This window comes from Daphnia carinata, chromosome 1 (genome assembly GCF_022539665.2).
Source record: "Daphnia carinata strain CSIRO-1 chromosome 1, CSIRO_AGI_Dcar_HiC_V3, whole genome shotgun sequence".
Taxonomy (NCBI): domain Eukaryota; kingdom Metazoa; phylum Arthropoda; class Branchiopoda; order Diplostraca; family Daphniidae; genus Daphnia; species Daphnia carinata.
Window position 1 is genome coordinate 2,502,605 of NC_081331.1, and position 21,603 is coordinate 2,524,207.

General features: G+C 41.4%; 5 protein-coding genes across 9 annotated transcripts; 2 read left to right on the forward strand and 3 right to left on the reverse strand.

The window, feature by feature from the left end:
• Nucleotides 1-861: 861 nt before the first annotated feature.
• On the reverse strand, nucleotides 862-10,276 carry LOC130692039 (uncharacterized). 2 transcript variants are annotated; one of them, XM_057515102.2, is made up of 13 exons: nucleotides 10,018-10,276; nucleotides 9,465-9,883; nucleotides 8,076-8,255; nucleotides 6,565-6,777; nucleotides 6,220-6,440; nucleotides 5,919-6,130; nucleotides 5,627-5,838; nucleotides 5,381-5,557; nucleotides 5,128-5,307; nucleotides 4,864-5,049; nucleotides 3,674-4,354; nucleotides 3,528-3,609; nucleotides 862-1,968 (listed from the first exon to the last, which is right to left on the reverse strand). In XM_057515102.2, exons 2-13 carry the CDS (start codon nucleotides 9,523-9,525, stop codon nucleotides 1,569-1,571), a joined length of 2,805 nt encoding a protein of 934 aa, XP_057371085.1. In that variant the 5' UTR covers nucleotides 9,526-9,883; nucleotides 10,018-10,276; the 3' UTR covers nucleotides 862-1,568. The 2 variants fall into 2 exon arrangements, with proteins under 2 accessions (XP_057371085.1, XP_059353476.1); XM_059497493.1 differs by lacking the exon at nucleotides 862-1,968 and adding an exon at nucleotides 2,625-2,997.
• Nucleotides 10,277-10,839: 563 nt separating this feature from the next.
• Nucleotides 10,840-12,936, reverse strand: LOC130692036 (pre-miRNA 5'-monophosphate methyltransferase-like). The gene is made up of 2 exons (XM_057515098.2): nucleotides 12,704-12,936; nucleotides 10,840-11,464 (listed from the first exon to the last, which is right to left on the reverse strand). Exons 1-2 carry the CDS (start codon nucleotides 12,881-12,883, stop codon nucleotides 10,892-10,894), a joined length of 753 nt encoding a protein of 250 aa, XP_057371081.1. The 5' UTR covers nucleotides 12,884-12,936; the 3' UTR covers nucleotides 10,840-10,891.
• Nucleotides 12,937-12,959: 23 nt separating this feature from the next.
• LOC130692032 (solute carrier family 66 member 2-like) lies at nucleotides 12,960-14,887 on the forward strand. Of its 3 annotated transcripts, none has more exons than XM_057515091.2 (5): nucleotides 12,960-13,369; nucleotides 13,431-13,567; nucleotides 13,788-13,826; nucleotides 14,078-14,294; nucleotides 14,361-14,887. In XM_057515091.2, exons 1-5 carry the CDS (start codon nucleotides 13,089-13,091, stop codon nucleotides 14,557-14,559), a joined length of 873 nt encoding a protein of 290 aa, XP_057371074.1. In that variant the 5' UTR covers nucleotides 12,960-13,088; the 3' UTR covers nucleotides 14,560-14,887. The 3 variants fall into 3 exon arrangements, with proteins under 3 accessions (XP_057371074.1, XP_057371075.1, XP_057371076.1); XM_057515092.2 differs by having other exon boundaries at nucleotides 13,791-13,826; XM_057515093.2 differs by lacking the exon at nucleotides 13,788-13,826.
• A 41-nt stretch (nucleotides 14,888-14,928) lies between these two features.
• LOC130692015 (uncharacterized) lies at nucleotides 14,929-21,179 on the reverse strand. Of its 2 annotated transcripts, none has more exons than XM_057515074.2 (12): nucleotides 21,048-21,179; nucleotides 17,863-17,971; nucleotides 17,551-17,766; nucleotides 17,011-17,489; nucleotides 16,748-16,924; nucleotides 16,414-16,677; nucleotides 16,134-16,335; nucleotides 15,921-16,056; nucleotides 15,780-15,847; nucleotides 15,613-15,654; nucleotides 15,463-15,548; nucleotides 14,929-15,401 (listed from the first exon to the last, which is right to left on the reverse strand). In XM_057515074.2, the coding sequence occupies exons 2-12, from the start codon at nucleotides 17,900-17,902 to the stop codon at nucleotides 15,219-15,221; spliced, it is 1,893 nt and encodes a 630-aa protein (XP_057371057.1). In that variant the 5' UTR covers nucleotides 17,903-17,971; nucleotides 21,048-21,179; the 3' UTR covers nucleotides 14,929-15,218. The 2 variants fall into 2 exon arrangements, with proteins under 2 accessions (XP_057371057.1, XP_057371056.1); XM_057515073.2 differs by lacking the exon at nucleotides 21,048-21,179 and adding an exon at nucleotides 18,857-19,134.
• LOC130692040 (heparan sulfate 2-O-sulfotransferase pipe-like) lies at nucleotides 19,868-21,529 on the forward strand. The gene is made up of 5 exons (XM_057515103.2): nucleotides 19,868-20,381; nucleotides 20,507-20,762; nucleotides 20,884-21,001; nucleotides 21,091-21,257; nucleotides 21,331-21,529. The coding sequence occupies exons 1-5, from the start codon at nucleotides 20,109-20,111 to the stop codon at nucleotides 21,483-21,485; spliced, it is 969 nt and encodes a 322-aa protein (XP_057371086.1). The 5' UTR covers nucleotides 19,868-20,108; the 3' UTR covers nucleotides 21,486-21,529.
• The last annotated feature ends 74 nt before the right edge of the window (nucleotides 21,530-21,603 follow it).

The window sequence follows — 21,603 nt, forward strand, 5'->3', positions numbered from 1 at the left end:
AAAAATAATTCAAAAATAGAAAATTCTTCTTATTTACCGCAGGACTGTGTAACTCTTTATCTCTTCGTTTTGGTACAAGTAGGGCGTTAATTAGAACTTTGTGGCAACTACATTACAGGAACCGACACGATGCTGATCTCAGTTGTTCATCCCATCAATAAAACATAAGTCTAACATTCCTTGGCGGTATACTTCTTTGAAAGTTTACCGTCACGCTCGTGAAAGACTTACGCAACTGAACGCAACAATGCTTTTGTAAAGAAGAGAAAAAATATCAAAACCAGTCGTAATTACTTATAAATTACCTTTCATCACTTGGTCGCTTTGTGGATCGTTCACACGTCGAAAGATGATCCGCCTAAATGGATTTTGATACTTTGCTCTATACTTGTTGTTATTACAATGGATAGGGAAAAAATGTACCTTATCACACTATACTGAGAACGTTCTCTGTAACACTCGTGACGGACCAATTTTCACTCTTGATATACTCTACCCAGTTCTATATCCCCCATAAGAAGCAGGTCTTCAGGTACTTGGCCTCAGTGTTCACCGCAGCAGATGGTAGTAGCGGGGAATTTCCTGAAAAGAAAAAAATATATTTTAGTTGGGATGAAAATTCTTGACAAATGTTGAATATTTGATAAGTACAGGTCACGGTAAACTGCTGAGGCATTTCAATTACCTTTAGTGTACGTGGGAATCTTCTTTTCGTTGTTCTGCAACGCATGATATCTCAAGACAACAAGCTGCATACAATGAATTCCGTGAAAGCTATCAAAAAGACCATCAAACTGCCTGAAATTGTTAGATTTCACAAGAATTGAATTTGCATTTGAGGGTAACGCGGAACACGCCGCATTTGCTTTTCCAAATGATTTTATTACTTACGTCAAGCATCAGTCATTTAAATACATAAGTGGCATGTAGAAACTATTTATGGTAATCAAAAGAAAGTGAGGCAATATATGTAGTGCAAATTACTATTAAAAAATCAAACGGAAAGGAAGTTGTGTCTTGGGAAGCACCCTTAAATATATGTTAAATCACACAGGTAATAGGTTATAAGGAAAATGGCATTATGTACAAAGAAAACTGAAGTTGACCCCTGCAAAACGCAGACAAATCGGCCAATGCCTTCGTAAAAACGCTGTTGAAAAAAAAGGGTTTATGTTTACAAGCACAGCTTAACACAAGCGCTGTGTATCCACCACATCGGATTATAACGACGATAATTTGTAACGATTCAAATCTTCCTGACGCAGGTATTTTCAACATTTCACAAGTAAGTTTATGGGTGAAAGTAAATGACGTGGGATGAAAATAGAAACCATAATAAAAATGGGAGAAAACGATTTAGTAATCGTAACAGTAAAAGACTTAACCAACAATAGAATATACGTACACATTTTGGATTTCAGCTGTAATATATCCCAAAGCTGAATGGAAACAAATTTTTGTATCTAGTTCCATTCAATTTCATCATGCGCCCACCAGCAACAACAACAAAAACAAAGTCGGAAGAAGAAAAATCATTTTTCTTTCTTAAGGTTTCCCCCCTTCTACATCTACCAATCACCCCCAGCGTTACGTTTGCTATGTTTATGGTGATGATGGTGATGATGACGCTTCTTTTCGCCATGATGATGTTTAGTTCCCGATTTAGGGTAGACATCCGAGACGACCATTTCGCCTTCTTCACGAACGACTTCGCTGTGACGAGTTCGATAATTCGGGTCATCCATGGTCTCCTTGCGAGAAGCTTGAGCGTGATGGTGATGATGACTCTTGGTGCGCTTCGGTTGTTCAGGATCACGTAAATTATCCCAAGCCTGACGATACGATTTGCTTAACCCAGCCGCGCCCGTTCCCCCTGCTCCCGCATCAATGCTGGACGAGTCGAAAGTGGCGGCTGTTTGGGTCTCGCTGGATGCTCCGCGGCGCCGATAGCGTTTATCATTACGAATGCTTCAGACAAACAAAGAAAAATTCGAGAATCCGTTAGCATTTTTTTGCAGTCTTTGCGAGATAAACTTAAAAGATGTGCTAGAAAATTGTTAAAAATCAAGCAACTGTTTCGGTGGCAAAACAAAAAAGCGTTAACCACATCCACGGATGTCGTTTTGAAAATTAGTTCCTTTGTTAAAGGTCAGTTAATCATGTCAGTGCGGTTGAAATGTTTAAAATTTTGCCTTCACCAGACCCACGCCAAAAGTGTTAAATAAGATAGTAAATGGAAAGGGAATGTGGCAGGGGAGAAGCTCATGCGCATTTTCAAAACTAAGTCAATTTCTGCTGTTTTTTTTTTTTATTTAGCGGTGCACAATGGAGAATATGAAGCCGGTAATTATCTTTAAATAGAAAAACTCTCGGATCGTAAACGTTTTTCTTTTTTTGCAAAACTGGACTGTCCGGATCGATGATATCAACTGTCAGATTCATTCCAAACATCTCCAGGCACGCATGTGCACAAATGGACATTTGACACTGAATCTCCGTGATACTTTCCATTCGGATATGTCAGTCATCGCGGTTGAAAACGAACTTTGTGTCTAGTTACCCTGGAAATCGACTAGTTGACGAAGAGGATACATTTGAGTAGAGAGCGTCAGTCGTCTTCGGTAATTTACGTTTTTGGGATAAAGGGAATCGGGAATTTTGTGGGTGAAGTCAAGAAGGTGGAGGCAAATTACGGTTGCGTGATGCGGGGAGTTAACGACGAATAGGAAAAGATTAAATGTTTATGGCTTCTGGGTGAGTAAGGGAATGCGATGGGATTTTTAAAATAAAAGGTATTGGTATTTTTAGGGCTGTGATGCGGCAGCGGTAGTGATAGGTGCTTTTTCGTCAGAGAACTGTCCGGCTTTTGGTCCGCATTTGGAGGATAGAGACTTGTCAACGCGTCCGACTGTCTGGTCCGGGAAAGGCAAGGCCAGCCAGCGTGAATGCGCTTGGCTCTCGATCGTGCGCGACATCGGCTCGCCCCGCAGTCGCAAACTATTATGTTTTATGTGTGTGTATAAAGGTAGGGCGTAGGGAAATACACAGACATAGGCAAGATGGAGACAAGAAAAAAAGTCAACTGAAATTAGTTACATACGTCGAAAGAACGCGGAAAACAATGTCTTCAACCTTCATTAGAAAATTGACTTGTATGCACATTTCTCGTCGATTGATCATTAATTTCATCAACAGAAATCGACCAGTTAAATTAAAAAGTATTCTATATCATATCTGTTGTCATTTCTATCAAAGCCTTTATCTATTTAAAAAATAACGCATTCACCTTAATACCACTTTCTACCGAGTAGATATCAAGAGGCACATACGTGAAACAAATGCAAACTAAACTAGTTAATTTTTCCTAGGTGTCCCCAAATCTTAGCGCTCTACTCTACTACAACGATCAAATGAAAAACTCAAACCACTATTTACAATCAATATGGATATTTAAAGCATGCGTGAAGGGAGTGGGAATTGGGTGATGTTAGCATTATGAATAAAAGAAATGTTGATAAGGGACTTACCGGCGGACGACGATGACGAACGTGGTGATGATGGCCGATAGGAAGACGAAACCTCCAAAAACTCCTAGCGCGATGATGCCTCCTAATAAACGAAAAACCGATTAGTCGAGTTTATTAGATTAAAAACATATGGCCCATGAACGTACCTAAATTCAGCTTTGGGGTAAATCCTTGGCTGTCGGATTCGATGGTATTTTGCGGCTCGTTGACATTGGGCGGCACGTTGTTCTTGACGTTGGAACTGTCGGCAATCTCGTTATCTTGAGGAGAGAGATAGACAGGGCCATTGGGGACATTAAGGGCCACGTTAGCTTTAACTCTGTTGTTGTCATTAGAAAAGACGCCTGCCCGGCTTTGGCTTGTGCCAGTGGGTCTGTTGTTAAGCTTCGTCAATCGTGTCGGGTCGAATGGTCTCCGAGTAGGTACAGTCGGCATAGAAGTACTTTTCGGCCGAACAGAAGTACTAGTCGTTGTTGTCGTCGATCGAACTGTACTCTCCACTTTCGTGACCTTTGCGCGAGTGGTGCTTGTGCTCTTGGTCGTCGGTGCCGCTGTTGTAGTGCTAATTGTGCTAGGTATCGTGCTTCTCGTCGACGCAACAGGTTTCATGGTGGTGGGCGCAACTGTGCTGCTAGGGCTGATTTTAGCGGTGGGCACAGGTGGGTTGAATTTGGAGGCAAAATTTGCTGGGATGAAACCCTCATCATGGCTCTCGTCGTAATACTCGTAATCATATTCGGTCTCGTGTGATTGCAGGGGAAGGTCAATCTTGCGATCGACCGGCATCACATTCTTTTCCGGCTGGCGAGAGTCCTCGTCTTCCGCGTCTTGAAATTCAATAGTTTGTTTTTGTCGTAGTTTTAGTTTTGTTGAAAGAAATTGAAAATTTTGTATACAAAAAAAAAAATGATCCCACCCCATAATAAAATGAAAAAGAAGAAAGAAACATTTTCAAATCAATCCAACCGAGTCATTCTAAACTCAAGTCACGAACAGAGACACAAAGAACTTTTACTGTTACGCCCTCCCCTTTCCTATTTAACAAGAAATCACGGTGATCTACAGGACAGATGGTTGAAGACTAAATAATGCCACTTGCAAAAATGACTAATTGCATAGTGATTTGTTAAGTGCTTGAAATGTTAGGCCAAGTGTGTTTCCGTTGCTTAAAATGAAGTCGTTTGTTTCGTCGTGAGTCATAGTCACGCAAGTAAAATTACACACGTGTTTTCGTTCAACAACAGCGAATAGAGAAGGCTCGTTTCGGGGGCACAGGCAGGCTGAAGTCATGAATTTTCAAACGTAACACAACAATTACATTAGAAAAATCACTTACCGACGCAAACGGGAGGGTCCCGATCGTAATGGCCGTCGGATTGGCAGACGATGCGGCTGGGCCCCGACATCCGATAGCGCGAGTTGGTCAGGCAGTAGTACTCGACCACCGTTCCGGCCACGGTCGAGTTGGTCGAGAGCCGGAAACCGCCATTGTTGATGACGGGCGGTTCGAGACAGTAGACGGCTGTTTAAAAAATGAAACAGCGAACGCGCACGTGATCAATCAGATTTTCTAAATCCCATTTTGTTACGAACTACTTACGTTCACAACGAGGTGGAGGTCCGTTCCAACGACCATCGATGTCACAGATAAGATCTCCACGGCCGATGAGTTGGTAGCCATCATTACAAGAGTACGAAGTCATGCTGAGATAGTGGCGTGTGTCATTGACCAGCTTGTAACCACCGTTGGGAATCCGGGCCGGCATTCCGCATTGAACATCTGGATAGCATATTGAAGATGGTTGATAATCAATGGACATTCCACCGTATCGAAATTTGAATACCAAACTTACATTTGCATACGGGCGGATATTCCCCGAAGAATCCAGATGAGAGGCATGTCCTGGTAGTTGGGCCAACGGCCATGTGGCCCGCATCACAACGATATTCCACTCGATTTCCGACATTGAAATTATCAGCTATCAATGTGCCGTTGGCTGGTTGTTCAGGCCGTCCGCACGACTTTGGACCTTTAAATGAGCATTGATCAAGTACGTCGTTTCGCTCGCGATTACATTTACGATAAGATAATGGCTTACGATGTTGGCAAATAAAGAAGAGTTTGCGGTTGCAATTGGTGTCTGACCAAAGCCATCCTTTGGTGCCATCGTAGCGGGCGCAATTCTCTCCGCCACCGGGCAAATTCCAAAATGAGACAGTGACGTCTTTACCCGAAAGCCATTTCCAATTGCTACGATCAACTGTATCTCGCATAAGCCCTAACCAATACTGACCACTTGGGTCATTCCGGCTATTCACACACAAAAACAACCACAATGTCAGAACTAAAAAAAAAAACTAATAGCAAAAAAATGGGTTCAAATTTCATACCTGTGCCGCCTCCATAATTCCCAACTAACGAATCCCTGTAAGGCTGGATTGGTTTCATCAATCAGTGATCCGCCACGGGCTTCACAGAATTGTCGGGCCTCGTTGAAGTTGAGTGGTTGATTGTCGTGAAACAGATAACATTTACCGTTATAGGTGGCACTACTGCCGGGTTCTTGATCGCGGAATTGTGGACATCTTTCAATAGGCAGAGCCTTCAGGAAATGCCACAAAAAGAATTAACGTCAATGAAACCGTACGCTAAAACGACGGCAATTTGTAACGTGATGATTCGGAAAATTACCTGATCTGTGTAGACGAATGCCTCGCAAATGGAGAGGCTGTTGCCCGCCGGCCCTTCGAGATGAACGGAGACAAACGCTCCGGCCATGGGAGGATTGCACGGGAGGAAGAGCGGGCGTCCCTCTTCAATGAAACCAGTGAAGCGGTTACAGACGGCATTGACTCCCATGTCGGGACGGCTGTTGCCTACTCTCACAACAATTGTGGCCGGCTTACCATCCTCTGTGATTAGTTGTCAAAAGGAAAATAATGATTAGAAAGCAATCTATCTAATTTGAAAAGACTTTAATTACGTACAAAAGATGTCTCACGATTTAAAAGAAAAAGAGATATGTGATATTCTTACCGCAGCAAGGTTTGCCAAAGTCGAGTCGCACCAGCTGGACCATGTACGGCTCTAGAAGGTTGACGTACCACCAAGGGGAACGCTCCACTTCGGTCAAACTGCACGTTTCCGGCGTGAAGAAATTGCTGGTGCTACCGTCGACGGCTCGCTCTGGAACGCCGCCACCGGCCACACTAGATTGCATCGGCGCCTTACCGGCCGCCACGTTCAAAACTAGAAAAACGAAAAAGAAGATTATGTTAATTTCCTCTAGATTCTGGACCAATCTTCAACAACATCTAGCAGCTTGAAAAAGCCGTTTTAACAAGGGAACCTAACGGAACTAGATATGTGTATACATAATACGTCTAACTAATGGGTACATGTATGGTACGAAAGTTGAAGGAGTTATAAGCCCCGTGGAAAGAAAACTATATTAAATAATTCATTGTGATTGCAGCTACTAAAAAGAACGGTTGGGAGAAATGCCAGATGGTATGACACGCATGTAGGAGGTTCACGTAGTCTTCAAACGACAGATGTTGTTGTGCTGAGAGAATCATTGCATGCGGTCAGGCTCGCAATGAAGAGGAAATCAAACGCGGGTTTGAACCGTTACTTTCCCTATAATGCTGCGATGTTTCCGTAATAAACAAGAAGTTGGAACTTCGTTCCTCCTTCTTTAGCTGGTAATATTTTATTTCAATTTAGGGAGGGACCCGAAGCAAGAAAAAAGAGGACATACCACGAGCGGTAAACTACGTTACGGATTTATACTGTATGTTGGTTATGATTGCGGTTGTTTTTTCGTATGAAGGAGAACACACGTAGGTAGTGGTTACACGTTCGACTGGGAACCAAAAATCGGACATGATTAATGTCGGTACGCGCTGGTTTGTGGCGGTAGACCGGGAAACAGGACATCAAAAACGACCTACTTGGTATGTTAAGCAATCAACCAACGGCCTAATTACCAAAAAAATTGTTTTTCTGTATCTCATTTAAAATGAGATCGAGAAAATAGGGCCATGAAAACGATTCTTTACACGGTATTAATCTAACGATCCCCTGATGTAGCGCAGCTTTTAGAATCTTGCATCTTTTTTCCGCTTTAATTGCGAAAATAAAAAATGCAATGCATTCCAAATGAACGGATGAATTATTCGATACAAACAAATGCCAACGATCTATATAATATCACATAATACGTGCAATTTTCCTTCTCTTTTATCAGAAAATCCCCCTCTTATTGTTCCGAATTCATTGATCAAAGATGACGCAGCTGCACGCGGATTACGTGAGCGGTCGCCCGCCAATAACCACCCGGTCATTGACGTACCGACCATTTTACATCACATCGTGTCCATTGAACAGATATTAGTTTAGGGAAGCGAGAAGGGTGCGAGACGACATGCTTCCGTGTTTGATTTACAATAGAACAACAATAGCCATTGTGAAGTGAATAATAAAACAAGTTGGCTGTTTGTTTCGTGAGAGCGTTAAAAAAAAGAAAGAATGACAAGACGACTTACCACAGAAAGGGATGCCGGCAGGTGTCCAAGTTCCGTTGGTGGAGCAGAGGCGTCGCGACGGACCGAGCAACTCGAAGCCCGGCTCGCATTCGTAAGTCGCTACCGTTCCGGGTCGTACAAAGTCCGGCGTGAAGGTCACCACGGCGTGAGAGGGGGATCCCGGGTAGCCGCAACTCGTTACTAGAAACACAATTACAAAGCAAGAACATTTGAAAAAAAATATATATTTAAGATTCACCGATGCCTACTTATTTTATTTTTAATTCGTAACGTTTCCTAAACACTAATTTTAGTACAACACGTTAACGTTTCGCTATTGTTGCATTTAACGACTGGAGCGAAGATGAAAAGGAACGTGAGCACACGGTACTTTTTCGTTGCACGGTTGAATTTCTACATGAATGTCGTCAGCACGTTGACATTAGCGTAGTTTATTGTATCTGACGATCATGAAAGTGATCTTTTTCCTTGTGTTTTTCTTTTTCTAAAGATTTAACGCTTCAGGTTACTAAAGAACGGAACATTGAGCTCCGAGCTACTGTCATTATTTCAGCCTGCCTCAGCATAGGCAGAAGGGGAGGCATCCAGGTGTGGTGGAGCACATCTTCGATGCGTGATGTGAAGCGATTCGATAGGAAATTCAACGTCAAGTTATTCTACTAGGTTAAACGCCCAAAGATATAATAGCCCGAGTGCCAACAATTTTGGTACTAGGCTTCTCGAAGGAGGAATAATGTGAGGTCGCTGCCCTGGACAGGTATGAAATTTGTGTAAACCTCCCTGGAGCTGTGGGGAAGAGGATAATCTGCACTGATTGTTGGCAACAACATGACCTCAAACAAATTCGTCAAATTTTAACGAGGCAGTTGCTTTTTTGTGACGTCAAATCTCTGCATCTAATCAGCAAAGATGGATGAAATGGGTTTCAGATCCCACGATTTCTACTACACAATTACAACGAAGGGATGAAGATCTCAAAACATTCTTTTTTTTTATATATCTTTGCCTAAAGCTTCTTTTTTTATCGCTGTTTACAGTATCAGCATATTGTGTTAAGCGGAGCAAGAGAAACTGAGAATTGAAGAAGAGTGAACAGCTAGACGGAACCGTTAGATTATACTGCCTCCAGAGAGATGGAACACTTTGGCTGGCGGCTGAAAAAGCGACGTTGAACGCCATTGTACCCATGAAAACGTCTTTTATATCTTCCTGTTCTATTATTCTTGACAATCTAACAAAAGTTTCAACTCGTTAAGAGAATTCTTCAAAAGCGGAATCACGCTTCCCCACCTCAGCTAAACGATCTGCAATCTTTTCTCTATTTCATTCTATACGTCACTCTTTTAGCACGTCGTTACTATAAAAATAAAAAATTTCAAATAGACTTACCAGAATGAATCAACACCAGAGTGGACAGGAACAGGAAGAGGAAACTGCTCCGCGCCATCATTGAGTCCGCTTAATCTCCAAACGTTGGATGTTGTTGACACTATGTCGGGTTTCCAATTAAGGTAACTTAAATCACGAATCGGCCGCAGCTAAGGGCCAATAGTAGACACTGAAACGAAGAATAACTGAACGTCGAGATGGAAGATTTGGAGTACTACTAGTCGATAGGACGACTGGCGAAGGACTGTTGGTCAAATCGGCTCGAACACCACTACTTGGTAGCCAGAAAGCCGGAAGAAACCTGGACGGAGCGACCGGTGAGCAGAAGGTGGAGGAGGAGCGAAGGTATCAGTGGTTCGTTGGAGGCAGAGCTACAAGGACCGCCACGGGACCCATTCGGTCGACTGGGCACATTGTTCCTAAAGGAAACCATAAATTCCAGCGGCGATTACTAGGAATATCTTCCCTTACGGATGTAAAACTGCAACGTTGCTTTGATGGATAGTATACAAGGGAAAACTACCGTTGCTCATTCTTCTATCTGTTCACTCACCTGTGCTATTCTTTCCAGAAGCAGAGAAGGTGCAATGCACTTGATGCTCGCAGATGGTTACACAAACCTGGACTCCTCATTCCTCCCCTCCCCCCCCCCTTTTTTTTTGCTCACGCCGTCACCACGTTCGGGAGAAAGAAGCTAAAGAATACATGACTCCTCGTTTGAATCGAAAGGCTCGGTGCGAGAAAGTACACGTGCCGTCACAGGCACCAAGTTTTTCGGACAGGTGCTAAGCGATGGGAAAAGTTTTTTTTTCTTTTTCTAAAAAAAAAAAAAAACGAGACAAGCTTATTACATTCCCTTTTCATGAAAAAACTACAAAATTTGAAAAAAACATTCGAAAAGGAGAAATCAAAATGTTTAGTTTACCAGTTATTGAACTTTTGACTGGCCTTTGCTGTCCGTTTCACCTAAGCAATTACAGAGATTGGATAAGTGGCTGTAGTTTGTAAATAATTTGCATACCATTTACCCACTGAAACTGTTCTATCATTCTTCACCTCGAGACTTTTCTGAACCGGATTTCTATCCTACTGAACTGAATGGCTAACGTTCAAAGGAGAAATTACATCTCCTTATCACGCGAAACGTCTTACGACATGCCAGGCATCCGGCCATTTAGCTGGAAGGAAGACTGCGCATTCGGGCAAAACGGGGCGCTTGAAACCCGTACTAGCGTGCTATGCTGAATAATATGTTATGGTTATTGAGAAATCCGCGCCCACCTCCAGATGCTAGGGTTTAAAAAAGAAAAAACGGGATCCGTAAAATGATTGTGCAGAACAGCATCGGAAAAAAATCTTACAGAGTAACAGTAAATAATACTCAGTTAATGTATTTCCTCTTCCCACTTTCCTCCATGTTTTTTTTATTAAATCGCTAAATTGGTTGTTGGTTTATGGCGGTACCACAAGACCGGCCGTTGCCACTCCGATTGACCCAGATGTTCTTGTAGTTCCATGTCCATTCCATTGCAAAAGACTTCTTTGATGTGGGCGACCACATTTTCGCGGTGAACTAGCAAACCGAATGAAGGAAAAGGTGGAAGATTGGCTCGTCGACGCCGTCGAGTAGCATTACGGTAGCATTTCCAAGGCTGGGGCTCGATGACAACGTTGTCTGCCCATGCAGCGAGACTGGCCAGCAAAGATTCTAATCCGGCATCACCGTGATTCAGGTGGACCCACATGGTAGTCGAAAAGCAGAAAGCGATATCAAAACGTTTCCGTCCAGATTGATGAGTTTCTAGGTAGCGACTTAACAGTTGGTTGCGTTCTTCAGCTTTCGCCACGAAATCCAAGGTATGGAATTGCAACTTAGATTCCAGTTCGTTTGATATCGCTTCGTTGGCTCTTTCTACCAGCTGTGCGTCCAAATCGACACCCATCATGCGTACAGCAGACCGGCCAGATGACAGCATCTCATACAAGCCTTTTGTCAGGTCCTATCAAACAAAGAAAAAACATGTCGTCATTATGCAAACATTTCTTGTAAAATGTCGACGTCGTTAGCACCACAATCATTTTTCCATCTGTTTTCCGTTGCAATGACCCCCTGGAGTATGCGGAATTGGAAAACGCAACGGTAAAGCAACAGGCGTCTTAAGTTTACTACTAGCGCGTCTTAATGTTTGCTCGATTGAATCGCAATCTCCTACAAAATGCGTAACCCAAACTGCGACGGGGAAAAAAGTACGGCATTCGACAATTCCCTCCCCCTTAGTTTTTTTTTTCCTGAGTAACAGGGCACCGAACGCTGTACATTTGGGGTTGATAATCCGCTGATGATGGGTTACCAAGAGAATAATCGTTAAATACAGAAGATGGTGTGGAAAGCCAGCTCTTGCAGCTGTTGACTTGTTAGGCAACCATCCGAACGATACGTTTGCACTTGACCATCCGGAACCAGGTCCAGATCCCGCTTAGAGGATGGGCACACAAAAGGGGAGGAGTCATGTCTTTCGGATTGGTCTTTTATTTTCTATTGTTATTTCGAAAAAAAGAATGTCGCCATTGTCTACAGCTAATATAAAACCTTTGGATATATTTATTCGGTGGTCAGTTCCAATTGATCGGCATTCGCCTATCACGTCGACCACACGTTGCAATCATTGTTTTTTTTCCTGTAACAAGCAACCAACTGTGTCAACAGTTGCTGGAAATACTATGACCCGGCGTTTCATGACAAATTCCAATTGAAACAATTCGAATGCAAATAAAGCAGTTTTCTAAAAGTACAGGTTGAAAAGAAGGAAAAATCCTTTTTACTTCCAAAGCCGTAAATTAAACGAATTTCAGGCAATCAAGACTTGGCTAAATAAAAGCAATGTCTTACTGCAATACGAGAAATCAGTTTTCTATCGACATCCTGCAGTAACAAACTAATTGAAGAAAATAACTGTAAAAATTAAGCTTCTTCCTGTCATTAGGGCCCTATTACTATTACTGATAAAACAAAGAGATAAGAATATGGTTGCAATGTAAGAATTTGTGAACACACTTCTGATTATAACGGATCGGCTAAACAGCACTAGTCGGAAATCCAGTGAAAGTCTGGAAACTAATCTCTTCGACAAATCGAATACGAAAAAAACAATAACAACGAGGAAAACAGTAACTTGGAACTGTTTTACAGCGAATAGCCAGACATAAGAAAACTGTATAAGTTAACGTGAGAATCTTACCCCAGTATTGCAGCCCACGTCTAGGCATAGTAGAGGCTGATGAGATGAGAAATATTCACAGAAATTCCCCTCGAATACCGCCAAACGATTCTCGGGTGGATTAAACTTATAATAAGTGATAAAGTTCCCAAATTGGGCAGCACCTGGTTCGAACTCGTCGTTTTTCTTTTCTGGTTCCATGTGTCTATTGCTTCTGTCACCATCTGCTGACAACAACTGCCGACTTTTGACAGTTGTAGTACTGCAATGCGGATTTCTTGAGTTCGTCTGCTTGATTTCGGTGTGGTGGCGTTTCGTCAAACACCGGACAATTTAATTAAAACAGTTTTACTGTTATTACTTTGTTAGTAATTTTTGTGTTCGTTCACAACATGAAGTGCAGACCATGATTTTTGGTCCGTTGTTAAAAAATCCGCTGCTTAATCCATTGGATATTCTCCGTTTTCTTCTTTTTGGAATGGAAGGGCAAGATGATACGGGTTTGTTGGGGAAAATAACTGTATGGACCGTCTTGAATTGGTTTTCTTCGCTTGCCATGATAGTTGGTGGTGTTTTACCATACATACCGCAATATTTAAAAATAAAAAAGACACAGAATGCTGATGGCTTTTCACTTTATGTCTGTTTAACACTCCTGATTGCAAACATTTTGAGAATCCTCTTTTGGTACTAATTTTTGTACTTGTTGCCTTTGTTTCTCTAACTTTAACACTCTACTTATTCATAGGTTTGGCAATCATTATGAAATACCGTTGCTGATTCAAAGCATTTTCATGAACTTTACCATGCTAGCCATCATCCAGCTTTGTGTGAAAGTTAAGCAAAGCAAGCAGGTCATACATGGCAAGGAAAAATTGTTTACAGGTATAATTTAAATTTTACATGTGTGACTCCTATCATTGACACAATACTTTTCATAATTACTGTTTAAATGGTAAAACCATGTACTACTTCAGATTTTTCTTTAATGTTCAATTAGTCTAATATGGTACTGTGGGCAATGTCTGTCTCTCAGCTTGATGCTCTTGGTTCACCACAGTTGTTTAAGTTTAAAGGCACAAATTTTCTTTGCAATCCTATTCAGCAGATGGCACAGGATCCTCTTCCCCCTTAATTCTTAGGGGTATGTCATCATTGTCCATGGTTCTGTTAAAACTTCAGATATCGGTCATTTACCGTTCGTGGATCGTGATTCACATGATGGATCCAGATTAATTAATATTTCTGTTCGTTTTTCCGCATGAAATAATTTCATCCTTGTTCTTGCCATTCTCTTTTCTTTCGTCAAGAAATGTCTTTCTAGTATAATGCATGATCATTTGAGCATTGGAATACCATGCATTTACCTACGTTTTCTTTCATCTTGCACATGAGATTTCGACTGGCGATTCTTCTGGAAATGGACGGACTTTCGAAGCTACTTGGAATTTGTTGCTGTATTTACACTTTCGGCGTCTCTGTTAACTTATCTGTTGATCGGAAACGTTATTTTCGTCGAGGCGCTTGGATTCACATCGTTATTCATTGAAGCTATGTTGGGCATTCCACAGTTCTACGACAATTACGTCTCCAAATCGACTCTTGGAATGAGGTGATTTCAATCAACTTCAATTCTAAACTCAGTAATATCACTTTCGATTTTGGGATTTCATTGCAGTCGAGTGATGGTTTTTCTGTGGCTCGCCGGCGACTCTTTCAAAACGCTGTATTTCTTTACCAAACAATCCCCAATCCAATTTTGTATTTGCGGAGCTCTGCAGATCGCTGTGGACTTAGCTATTCTCTCCCAAACTGTTTGGTTTGGTTCTACGCCGGGTCGCCGTAAGGGTTTGGCCGGATCGCATGTCGTACAATAGAAGGCCATGAACGGTACAATGCATTTTTACCTGAATTCCCTTTCAATGTCTAAATTTCATTAATCTTAAATCTTCCATTTAAACTAAGTGTCTTCGTACAAACTTTAATGTTTTGTTTGGCCAATAATTAGTTGACATAGACTGGTGCCTACTACTCTAGTCGGTATTGTGCTTCTCGTTGTGTCCTTATACTTTCCACATTTGGAAATCAGCCATCGAAATCATTTCGATATGAAATACTTTTCAGTGTTCAGTATAACTGTATGTCTTTTTATACTGTATGTTTCATACAGGTTACAAAAATAAACTTATGGACGTTGCATCTAAACGGACGGGTAGATCATGTACGTTAAATCGAAAACAACGATGTTAATAGGAACCATATTTACTTTTGTAACCTTTTTTCCTTTGTACATTCACGGATAAACAATGCACACTTCTTTCGTCTTTGAATCACACGTCACGTTAATTAGTCAAAATACGCGTCTGATTCTACCAATCGCTTATCGTCGAAATTCTGTACAGTGCAAGGGTAAGAACTTATGTTACTAAACCCTTTGGCGTTTGCGGTCTCGAAAAATTTAATTTTGGTCGAAACGTTTCGGAATAAATTACGGGCAGATCTGGCGGAGATTTTACGAATAAAGGAACTTTTCCCACTAACTTGAATAAGTAATGAAACGGATGACGGCTAAAGTAATCACGTAAAGAGATGGAAGCAAAGATGATGCGAAGAGATGAGACCCAGAAGAAGTTGATTGCTTTGCATTTGCCCGTCGGCGAAGCTTATTTGTCTCTAGTGGCTGAGACTGGAATAGGCACTGTGATTCGCTTAGGCTTACCTAATAAATGAATGTTTACATAAGCTACATATGTATTACAATATACAAAGCTGTGAATTACCATGCTATCAATCAGGGCCTGACATGTCTTCAGTAAGAACCGGACATCGGCAAATTTTGAATCGTCATTTGCGGAAGACGAATCGCCTGTGGCAAAAGTATTTTTTATTAGAAAACGTTTTCTTTCGTAATTTTTGTATACTAGTATTACATTCTTGGTGATAGCATTCTTGCATAACCCCACGGTAAGGAGCTAAAAAAACAAATAAAAGTATTTATGAAGTGTCATGTTCAAAGATATTTAATTTAACGTTATCAGCACACGATACAGTTTTACTGGATGTGCTAAAGTGGAATTTTCTTGTTCGTTAAGCATACCTGTGTCTGTGATGAGAACTGCTGGGAAAGATTGCGGGTAATCCTCGATATTGTGGTACCAAAATCGACTGAGACATTCAATGTTGAGGTTTAAATTAATGTATAAATTATTAAGACAGAAATGCAATCATAAAATATTACCTATGGTCGCTCCGCAACAGATCAATCCAAGCAGTCAAACGTTCCAATTGGTCGCCGACCTCGGCGTCCAAATCCATACGCACTTTCTTCAGCCGATACTTGCTACTACCTGATTTCACCGTCTCAACAGCTTTATCTGCAATCAGAATGTTTAAAATATGAAATCACCGTCTAAATAAATCAATTAGCATTAATAATAAAGAAATAACAAACCTGCTGTTTTCATGATGGTTATTTCTCTATTGTCAATGCGAAACGTCCTTGGGTTTCGGTCAACAGTATTATCTTTCTGAGATTTTTTCTTGTTTGGTGGTTTCCCATCGTTTTTCCAGTTATAAGCTAAAGTATCAGCCAGTGTGGCATCTACATTTTTTCTATAAAGCATTGCCAAAAAGTCTCCTGTACTGTTTTCTGCCTGTCATTTTAAGAAAAGCCTTTAAAATAAACTTTCTTTTGTTAATTATAGCACTTTGCAAACGTCAGTGGGAGGTACCTGTATATCTTCCCAGAATAACGGTAGGGCCGTTTGCCATTCAGGCGAAAGAGTTTGAGAAAATTGCGTTTCGTTATAATTCATGATCGTATCAAGGACATACGCTCCCTTCAATTTGGCGCCGTGTGGATGCAGGATTTGTCGAATGAGAAAATCGCGCACGAAGAAAATACTTCCCAAGCAACCGACCTCTTCCAAATCAAATGCTACAAAGATAATGCTATGCTTGGGGCGACAACCTCCTTCCGTCATGGCTCTTGCAACCTAATAATATTAGCGTGTTACTCATCGTTAAAAAAAAAAGCGCATTCAGCAAGTACAGAAGGAACATCACCTCCAGGACAGCAGTGACCCCACTACCGTTATCATCCATTCCGCCTGAGAAAGGTACCGTATCCCAGTGTGCTCCAATCACCAACACTTCATCTTCTTTAGTACCCCAAAGCTCTCCAGGTAAAATGCCGATCACATTAGTCCCAGTTGGAACGTCTTCTTCACTGCCTTCCGGAAACTATGCAACGGAATGGCCAAAAGAAAGTATGTCACACGAAGAAAGTGGTTGATAGCGCTTTTGTCCATAGAAAGCTTAATCCGTACCAATGCAGCGAATTCTATGGGGTGGAATATTTGATTGCCTGTGACAAGTCCAAAAGAGCGCATCTTATGCGTGAGATACTGCACGACGTTGGCTCGTATTGTCTCATTATTGAGAAAATTGCGCGCTGTACTGAATACGGTTGTAATCATGGTGGTAATATGCTCCTCATCTGCATTCAAAAGGTTCATTTCGTTGCGTGCCGAGCGCAAACGACGCCGCTGCCTTTGGTCCTCGTCAAGTGAATCGACATCTTCAAAATGATATTCTTCATCGTGGAAAAACAGCCTGCTATCATTTGATAGTTGAATAAAGCTTGACACTGTTGAGTTGATTATCGTTGACGCAGTTGGAATTTCAGTTGTGTTTTGGTCATCCGTAAAGTACGCAGGAAGTATTGCGCTATTGTTATCAGTAGTCGTTACTACTTGGATGTTGCGTAATTCTCGCGGTCTTGCCACTTCCACTGTTGTTGATCCATCTGCAATAAGGCAAAATGTTTGACTATTTTGTTGTAAAGGATGGAATTAGAAATATCTTACTAAATAGCCCTGGGAAGATAAGTATTTGCTCGCCCTGTTGGGGAATTCTGCCCATGCTAAAGAACATCCTGGTCCATTGTTCCATGAGTTTCCGGTCATTTTCTTTCTCTTCTTCACTCGTTTGCTGAGTTGTATTGCTAACATCAATTTCTGTCTCCAGAGGCATGTCTAAAGAAGCATGACCAATCACGTTTTTTTCCTGGTGGCAATGGCTCACTAGACAAGCAAAATATAGAAAAACTTAGATTTGTTGAATTTCTTTAGAGAAAGTGAAACGATGACTTTGCTATCTCGTAATTTTTTATTACTCACCCACGACTAGGCTCACGAGCAGAACTATAACGATTTTCATAGTTCCGTTTTGTTTCACTCTGACAAAATGTGGTTGGGTTGCGTTGCTGTCCAACGCAAAGTAGACCCCCTAAGGAACAATGTCACATTGTAATTATTAACTTTACAAAATGGTATCAGTGCGCGAGCTTAAGGCAACATGCACTAAACAATTCAAAATATGAGCGGCAAAATTTATTCCAAGATGATAAAGCAGAGCTTTGCACGAATGAACAATTTGGTCCCAATACATAAAAAAAACAATCGTGAGGATAAACGAGCAATGGGGAAATTTAGGTCATCGTATCCTATTGGGAGAACTCGCTCTCATCCTGACTTGCATAACAAAAATGAATCAAAAATATGTTTTTTTGTGTGTCTACGTTGCTAATACGATCATAAATATCTTTTTGGACTGTTACACAAGTAGAACGTAATTTCCTCCCCCTTTTAATAACAGACATTTTCTTAAAAGTTTGTTTCAATTTCGTCCTGATCGTCATTGGCAATGTCCTCTAAACAGTTCTGAACGGTAGGAGGTTCCGCTCTGTTGGCGGAAAAGACGTAATGATGCAAAAAAAACAAACAAACATCATCTCATACATACTTGATGCGGTTGAAATTTTACCGGGAGTTCGTTTGTATTCATCGTTTTTCGTTCCTACTGTTTGACTATTTCAACTTGGATCTAGCACAATAACACCGTCTGCACCTTTGATTCAGAAGTGAAATCGATGGGCGGACTTAATTATTCATTCGTGAAAGCGTGACAGTTTTTTTTGCTAGTCCTCTAGATGAAAACGTTTCGCTCGAGCAGACATTATCGATGGAGAAAATGAAGCATAACAAAAGCATGGGTGTAAAGCTAGTGTTCTTTTGTTCTCGGTGTGAATGACACAGTGGGAAAAAATGAAAGGTGAAATTTTCTGCTTTATGACTAGCGTCAAGTAGAAATTAGAGTGTATAGGCAACTTACTAGGATGACGATATCCTTGCGTAAATTATGATGACACTGCACGTATTCGTCTGCCTTGCATGTATCACGCAATACGCAATTACTCTGATTGTCTTAAAACCTACTTACGGAACACTGTGCTGGAAATTGCTAGTAAAGGTCGTCTTTGAGAATTTCGTCTTCGACTGTGTTCTGACAACACAATCGGAGAGTATAAATGAAAGAGAAAGGAGCAGTAGTGGACGTCTTGAAATTCAAACGTGGACTGTGATCCAGTGAGCTCTACCTGTCCTCTTTATAGACGGGGGCCTAAGCCCTCCCCATAAGGGCACGCAGCTTTCAGAACGACGAGACCGTGTAGTCACAACTTTCTCCATTTACAAACATCCGTCTCTCGGCAATTTGAAATGAAAAAAAAAAAAATAACGTACACCTGCCTCAGACAAAAATGGGATATATCTCTTATTGGGTTTCACGTTCAGTTGGCGCTATCGATTTTCCCGTGAATAAACAACTGGATTGAAGGTCTAGTCGGGACTGAAGAACTCCGCAAATATCGATCTATCAGTTGTCAGCGAAATGGGAAGTAATTACTAAATTGTCCAGAAGGATGAGCTTACGCACACGAACGAACGATTGTAAACATATGATTTCGGTTTTTTTCTCAACATGATAGAGGCACGTATTGAAGCGATGGGGAAAGCACAACAAACAAATGAGTCAATGCAAACACACTTCATTGTCAGTACTCGGGTCGGTGTAGCGTTAAGAGTTAAAAAAAAAAAAAAACCCGGCGTTGGGGAGAAAGTGATGTGCGGAAAGACTACTTTCATTAAAAACCCATACGAAATATCCGTGAAAGAAAAGAAGTACATTTTCTACTCGTTCAAGTGAAATGCATTTCTTTTCTCTTGGAAAGTAAAAGAAACAATGATAAGAACATCTGGTTCGGGTGAGAAAAACTAAAATGCATGTAGTGATTAGGAGCGTCAACCAAATAAACTGTCGGTTTCTATCGTGACGAACGGCTGCTCTCAATGCGGGATGAATCGAAAAAAGGCGGAAGTGAAAAGGCAAAAGTTTCCCACCCACCCGACCCCTATCGGGAAAACACACAGATGCGCCTACAGCTTTAGCGAGCGTTCATCTGAAGTGGGTCATCGCCATAGGCCGTTTTCAACTTGGAGGATCGGGCTCTTGCGTTCCAGCAGAACTGATACCTGCCAGAGGTAGACGAGTACGGGTTGTGGTAGTCTAATGAGCGAGTGAAAGAATGATGACGAAGAAATGGATGGTATTTCTTACCATTCTAGTGTCTTTGGTTCTTGGATGGCATTACTATTCGTGCAGTGGGAGTTGTGTTTTCGGTCTTTCCCATCATTCAGACAAACCACCAAATGTAAAAGAGGTATTGTTTTTTTTCCGAGTGCCCAAAACTGGTAGCGAGATGACAGTTTTGCTATTACAATGGCTACAAGGCGTCAATAGCTTCCACCACATACGGTTGCAAAATACCGTGAACCGACGCCTCGATACGTTTGAGCAGGTAGAGCGTTACATTTGTACAAAAATTTACGACCACGAACTAGTCGAGTTGCTTGAGTGACTTCTTAACAGTATCTCAATAGTTCCCGAAAGAAATTACTTATCTATTTCCATCGCAAATTTTAGGTGAATTTACGAGAAGAAATTTTGGGCGTCTTAAGTGCTAGTGAGGGGTTACCTGTAGCTTTCGATCGCCATGTGTATTTTACTGACTTGGAGCGTCTGCTCTATCAAAGGACATCCGCAGCAATGAAGGTAAACTATTTCAGCAGCCTACGTGACCCTGTCGACCGCATCGTGTCCCAATTTTACTACCGACGAGCTACTCCAAGACCGAATATCAAACTCCCTCCTCACGTATCGACTCGAATACCCACATCATGTAGGTTACCGCTAACCCATATATCCTAATCTCCCAATAACGTTCTTGGATTTGACTTGATCGATGACCGACTTGAACCCACTGGAAACTATGTTTTAAATAATTGCTCGTCAACACGCAGATAAATTTCAAACAATGGAGGAGTGTTTAGAAGCAGCCGAACCAGAGTGCTCGTTCGTGACGGGTCAACACTACGACCTGCAAATTCCTTATTTTTGCGGTCACGATGAACACTGCACGTAAGTCTAAACTTATCCATTAAAAGATAGATTTTAAAATTCATACCTTCTATCCATCATGGAACGGAAATTCCTGGCTGAAAATTTAGGCAGCTGAATAATGCACGGGCGCTGGAACAGGCCAAGACTAACGTGGAACTCCACTTTCGCGTCGTCGGTGTTCTCGAGCAACTAAACTGCACCCTCCATGTGGCTGAGCAAAGGATAGCAACTTTCTTTGGCGGCGTCCAAAAGTTGTATTTCAAAGAACTTCTGGGTAAGGCAAATAAACGAAGGAAAAACTGCACTTTTTTGTTGTTTTAGATAATAACACTTACGTTTTTTTCTAGAACCACGGAAAAACAAGAATCAGGGGCGGCCAAAGCAACTCCGGGAGGACTTACAAATGGTTCTGCGAAAAAACTTGACAATGGAATACATGTTTTATTCTTTTGTGAAACGGAGGCTTCTTGAGCAATGCGGAGAAAACCAAACGAAAAACTAAACAAATGAACGAGCAATCCGAACGAACGAAAAAAAAAAGAAAAATTCTAATCTAGTCATTATGCATTTATCGTCCAAGTTGATCATGCACTTTTTAACGAGATCTCGAGTACACTTAA

Coding starts and splice junctions, on each gene's coding strand:
- LOC130692039 (XM_057515102.2), bottom strand. CDS start 9,525: ATGATGGCGCGGAGCAGTTTCCTCTTCCTGTTCCTGTCCACTCTGGTG. Junction 8,256..9,464: donor TCTGGTGTTGATTCATTCTG/GTAAGTCTATTT, acceptor TTGTGTTTCTAG/TAACGAGTTGCGGCTACCCG. Junction 6,441..6,564: donor CTTTGGCAAACCTTGCTGCG/GTAAGAATATCA, acceptor AACTAATCACAG/AGGATGGTAAGCCGGCCACA.
- LOC130692036 (XM_057515098.2), bottom strand. CDS start 12,883: ATGGAACCAGAAAAGAAAAACGACGAGTTCGAACCAGGTGCTGCCCAA. Junction 11,465..12,703: donor ACGTGGGCTGCAATACTGGG/GTAAGATTCTCA, acceptor TTTGTTTGATAG/GACCTGACAAAAGGCTTGTA.
- LOC130692032 (XM_057515091.2), top strand. CDS start 13,089: ATGATTTTTGGTCCGTTGTTAAAAAATCCGCTGCTTAATCCATTGGAT. Junction 13,827..14,077: donor TTCCCCCTTAATTCTTAGGG/GTATGTCATCAT, acceptor CTTGCACATGAG/ATTTCGACTGGCGATTCTTC. Junction 14,295..14,360: donor AAATCGACTCTTGGAATGAG/GTGATTTCAATC, acceptor ATTTCATTGCAG/TCGAGTGATGGTTTTTCTGT.
- LOC130692015 (XM_057515074.2), bottom strand. CDS start 17,902: ATGAAAATCGTTATAGTTCTGCTCGTGAGCCTAGTCGTGG. Junction 17,767..17,862: donor GCTCGTGAGCCTAGTCGTGG/GTGAGTAATAAA, acceptor TTGCTTGTCTAG/TGAGCCATTGCCACCAGGAA. Junction 15,549..15,612: donor AGAATGCTATCACCAAGAAT/GTAATACTAGTA, acceptor CTTTTGCCACAG/GCGATTCGTCTTCCGCAAAT.
- LOC130692040 (XM_057515103.2), top strand. CDS start 20,109: ATGATGACGAAGAAATGGATGGTATTTCTTACCATTCTAGTGTCTTTG. Junction 20,382..20,506: donor GCCTCGATACGTTTGAGCAG/GTAGAGCGTTAC, acceptor CGCAAATTTTAG/GTGAATTTACGAGAAGAAAT. Junction 21,002..21,090: donor GGTCACGATGAACACTGCAC/GTAAGTCTAAAC, acceptor CTGAAAATTTAG/GCAGCTGAATAATGCACGGG.